The 5,000-nt window shown below is 46.9% G+C and overlaps 1 protein-coding gene across 3 annotated transcripts in view; it reads left to right on the top strand.

The window, feature by feature from the left end:
* Positions 1-5,000, top strand: part of LOC124041359 (protein quaking) — a 108,916-nt gene that overhangs the window by 100,595 nt on the left and 3,321 nt on the right. Inside the window, exons 6-7 of one of the 3 annotated variants that reach the window (XM_046358865.1) lie at positions 702-989; positions 3,539-3,613. In XM_046358865.1, the coding sequence (XP_046214821.1) occupies positions 702-989; positions 3,539-3,613 (363 nt within the window). Of the gene's footprint in view, positions 1-701 lie in introns of all 3 variants that reach the window. The other 2 variants (XM_046358864.1, XM_046358863.1) reach the window with 2 other exon arrangements.

Below are 5,000 nucleotides of genomic sequence, written 5' to 3'. Positions count from 1 at the left end.
TTCCCCTCTCTGTCTCTCCACACATCCCTCTCTTCCCTTCTGTCTCTCCACACATCCCTCTCTTCACCTCTCTGTCTCTCCACACGTCCCTCTCTTCCCCTCTCTGTCTCTCCACACGTCCCTCTCTTCCCCTCTCTGTCTCTGCACACATCCCTCTCTTCCCCTCTCTGTCTCTCCACACATCTCTCTCTTCCCCTCTCTGTCTCTCCACACGTCCCTCTCTTCCCCTCTCTGTCTCTCCACACATCCCTCTCTTCCCCTCTCTGTCTCTCCACACATCCCTCTCTTCCCCTCTGTCTCTCCACACATACCTCTCTTCCCCTCTCTGTCTCTCCACACATCCCTCTCTTCCCCTCTGTCTCTCCACACATCCCTCTCTTCCCCTCTCTGTCTCTCCACACATCCCTCTCTTCACCTCTCTCTCTCCACACATCCCTCTCTTCCCCTCTCTGTCTCTCCACACATCCCTCTCTTCACCTCTCTGTCTCTCCACACATCCCTCTCTTCCCCTCTCTGTCTCTCCACACATCCCTCTCTTCACCTCTCTGTCTCTCCACACATCCCTCTCTTCCCCTCTCTGTCTCTCCACACATCCCTCTCTTCACCTCTCTGTCTCTCCACACATCCCTCTCTTCCCCTCTCTGTCTCTCCACACATCCCTCTCTTCACCTCATCCTCCTGTGCTTCCCCGCTTACTCCAGCTGCCCTTGCCTTCTCTTTTGCAGCGAACGCCCAGGCGCCCCGCATCATCACCGGCCCCGCCCCTATGCCCCAGAATGCCCTGCGCACACCCACCCCGGCCGGCCCCACCCTAATGCCCCTGATCCGACAGATCCAGACCTGCATGCCCAACGGCTCGCCCCACCCGGGCGTCATGACCCAGGGTCCCGAGGCGGGCCTTATATACGCGTCGCCCTACGATTACCCCTACACGCTGGCCCCTGCCACCTCCATCCTGGAGTACCCCATCGACTCCAGCGGGGTGTTAGGTAAGAATGCGTGCCCCTGCGATTGCCCCGCAGCCCCCCACCAACACTACCACCCCCACGGCCAGTGGAACCCCGCCCCCACGCTGATCCTGCGCCACACCTCCTAAATAATGCCCCCCCCAGTCAGCAACAGAAAAAAAACATTCCAGCTCTTTACTGCATCTTTCTTTTCACTGTCACGAGACACTTCTCTCATCTAAAAAGCCCTTTAAGTAATGTGTGCATAAATAAATAGGCTGTTAAGTGCTCCACTGGCTCGATGTGAATTATAAGAGGGAGCTGTTTTATTTGGGAAAAGGTCCTTACCCTCCTCTCTCCCGGTCCCCGCATACACACGTGGCCCTATAGCTTTGAAAAAGCCACTTAAGAAAATCAGATTAGAAATATCATATTACCAACACAACGTGACTCCATTAAGAATGCTCCCAAAGGCACAGTGTAAACCTGAACTGCTATCAATGCATCAAAATGCCAACAGCAGCTTGTCCAATTGGGTTGAGCACATTCTAAATAGTCCGTCTGTACCGTGTCAGCCCGTAGCAGCCAGTTTTCTGCCCAGTGCAGTGGACCAAGCCTCCAACTGTGTGTCTGGGTGAAGGGAGAGGGGGTGTTACTGTGAGGAGAGGGGCGGGGGGTGGAGGTCGAGGAGCGGCGGAGCCCGGCGAAGATTTCACCCTGTCTCTCTCTCTTGTGTAACCAATACAGCGTCCTCAAAGGCCGAAGAGCTGCCCCTCTACCTGGGGTTTCAGACCTGTCACTTTCCCATCACTGTGCAGCGAGGAGAGCCTTCCAACCGGCCTCCCTTTTAAAGAAACACCCCCTTCCCTCCCTCCTTCCCTCCATCCCCTCACACAACACACACACACCTCCTCCTCCCCCCCTCCCTCCCTCCCCGCCACCACACGTTGGACTGGTCGAGGATCGGCCCTCTCTGAACAACAACAAGCCACATGGGGAAGCCTCAGCCCTTCCTCTTTGAACGTCTGTTCAAAGTGGCGCGTGTGTTACTGATCAACCCTTTTTGATTTCCTGTCCTGATGATGATGATGATATATCTGTGTATGATGATGAGGGAGAATAAGCACTGAGCCCCACACTGCTGGAGACCCCCCTTGGGGCTGGGTCCCCCCGTCACCCTCTTTCGTGGTTGTGGCTCTGGGGCATCGGGAGAGGTAACATGCGGAGGTCGGGACAGAGTGGTTACGGAGCCAAGGGAGTGGTGGGGTGTGTTGGTGACGAGGTTAAAGCATCTACTGTAGGCTTGACAGGCTTTATTCACAAAGGGATTTTAGGACTTTCTGTCCCAACACTGACAGTCTTTACTTCACTCTTATCATCAAATTCACCTAATTATTATTTCAGCTCAAGTGTAGCCACTCGAAACAACAGTAAGTGAGTGAACAACATGGCCCTTTTGTATAGAGCTTTTTTGTATCGACTCAAAAAGGAATGTCCTAAAATGGCTTTGGGAATAGGGCCTGGTGATGCTTCTCAAAGGACCGCCGGACACTCCTGGCACTAATTCCCGGTTCCCTTCCTTTATTCTAGAAGGTGTGGCTTTCCCCACGAAAGGCTAAAAGAATTTCAAGGATCCTTACTGAGCCCCTCATTCGATTAACACACAGACACTTTTGTTTCCCCAACGGCCTCTTAGTGTATCGAACCATGAGTCAGGCCTATAGCAGTCAGACAGACAGACCCCCACACTACTGATGTTTACACTGGCCCAACCTCCCCAACGAGGCACAGCTCTTTATACCATGCAGGATGTGTGTGTGGTGGTATGTGCATCCTGTACACACACAGCCACACATGTATATGTTGTTTCACTGACTGCTATGTCTGGGCTTGAGACTCTCGACAAATACTGTCTCGCTTTACTAATCACTTAATTCATTGCATTTTTTCTTCTTTTTTAAAAAAAAATAAGAGATGTTACTTTTTTTATTACTGCAAATGTGCCTAAAAGCTTTCGTCTCTGGGCTTTAACCAGAGAGTGAGTGATCAGTATTATATTTCAAACGAATAACTAGAGAGATGCACTTCCTGATGCTCAACCAGAGATTATGTGACTAGTAAAGCTCCCTTCTCTCTCTCTGTGTGTGTGTGTGTGTGTGTGTGTGTGTGTGTGTGTGTGTGTGTGTGTGTGTGTGTGTGTGTGTGTGTGTGTGTGTGTGTGTGTGTGTGTGTGTGTGTGTGTGTGTGTGTGTGTGTGTGTGTGTGTGTGTGTGTGTGTGTGTGTGTGTGTGTGAATGCATAAATGCCTAATGTCTGTGAATCTGTAGCAAGGACTCGAGTAAACAATGGATCCTTACAGTCAATGCTACTCCATTGTCATGGATGTTACTAAATCCAATATTTCTCCTTGTTGCAACAAAATATATGAGTATAATTTGTGCCTTAACATGTATTTCTAATGATTTTTCCTAATATTGTTAGATCTTTGGTCATATATAAGCCTTTATGATATGATGAATTGAATTGATGGAAATGGTGAAGGATGAAATGACCTAATCCTTGTTTTGGTCATGTTGTTGCAATCCGAGCAGGTGCAGTGACTACTAAGGTTCGAAGGCACGAACTGCGGGTCCATCCTTACCAAAGGATAGTGACCGCAGACCGAGGTTAGTTTAGCTCCTATGCTTTTGTGTGTTATTGCCAATGCCTGCTCACTGTTGGTCCTGATCTGTTTTGCAATATGTACAAATTGTTAAGCTAGTCGTCCCAGTTTGTGATGTGATGCAACATACTGCACCCCCTTCCTACTCTTGGCCTCTGAGAACGTTTATTTAGGTGATTCTGAGGAATAGTGACCACAACACAGTAGGATAATGATGCTTTTGCTATCTAGGTAGAGACACAAACACGCATACCTGCATTTATAAAACAAACTACTCCACTCCATTATTTCGATGACTTTATGAATCTGACATGATGTTGATGACAAATAATGGACTATAGCCCTTCTAAAAGAAAGAAGATACAATTATCTGTGTTTTAGTTTCCCCCTCTGTTGAACGAGAAGTTTGCAATTGTATGCACTTAAGTCTTCAACTCCTTATTAAGTGGATAATGTAACACTATAGTTGATCAAGTATGTCCATTTGTATTTATTTGTTTGCGGAAATTACGTTTTGGAGAATCTGACCCATTTTATTGTCAAAGACAACACAAAAGTGGGTGTAAACCTGTCATGTCCTATTTGTTTTTGTTTTTCACTGTCTAATTGGACTGCAGTAGCTTCCCATTTTAACTACAGTAATTTAGATACAAAATGAAATTGTTTATTTAGTGTCAAAAGTCTCAACAGCGGCCTTATGAGTAGAGAGGGGTGGACACGTGGTGGGCTTTAGACTGGAAATAGCTTCTTCTGCAGATAGGTAAACAAACACAACTGCCAAACCCTTTACTCTCTGAAGTCTACCCATTTCCTGCCCTCCTTTTTTTTAAAGTCCATGCAGAACTTTTACTACCCTTACTGAATATTGAGAATCATTGAGGAAGTTATTGGAGAAGGAACCATGTGTGAAGTTACACAGGCAACTAGGAATTTGCGGGATCTGTAGTCTACAGTGTCTTCTCTTTTTCATCCTTAGACCTCAGTGCTTCATACAACAAGTGTGCCTTGTACATACACACACTGTGTATCATCACATTTACATTTCATTACAGATAATTACTCGTACCTAATCAAGGAAACGGTTGCAATGTGCCAGGGGATTTGATGCCAATGCCAATTGAAAACAGCCGACAAGCAGTGTATTTATCAATAAGGCTACATTTTAGTACATACATTGAAATAGAACAATCCAGTGAAATTAAATTAAAGTTCAATAACCAATGAATTAAATCACCTTTTTTTGCTGCTAAATGATATGGAACAATTAAAGAGAGAGTTCACCCAAATTACAAAATAACATATTGGATTCTTTACCCTGTCAGCAGTCGGACAAGGTATGACACAGCAACACATGTTTTGGTTTAGTTTCCCTGATACTGTGTCCACAGTAA

Source organism: Oncorhynchus gorbuscha, linkage group LG08 (genome assembly GCF_021184085.1).
Source record: "Oncorhynchus gorbuscha isolate QuinsamMale2020 ecotype Even-year linkage group LG08, OgorEven_v1.0, whole genome shotgun sequence".
Taxonomy (NCBI): domain Eukaryota; kingdom Metazoa; phylum Chordata; class Actinopteri; order Salmoniformes; family Salmonidae; genus Oncorhynchus; species Oncorhynchus gorbuscha.
The sequence above is the reverse complement of the archived record's forward strand: the minus strand, read 5'-3'. Positions and strand labels throughout refer to the sequence as shown.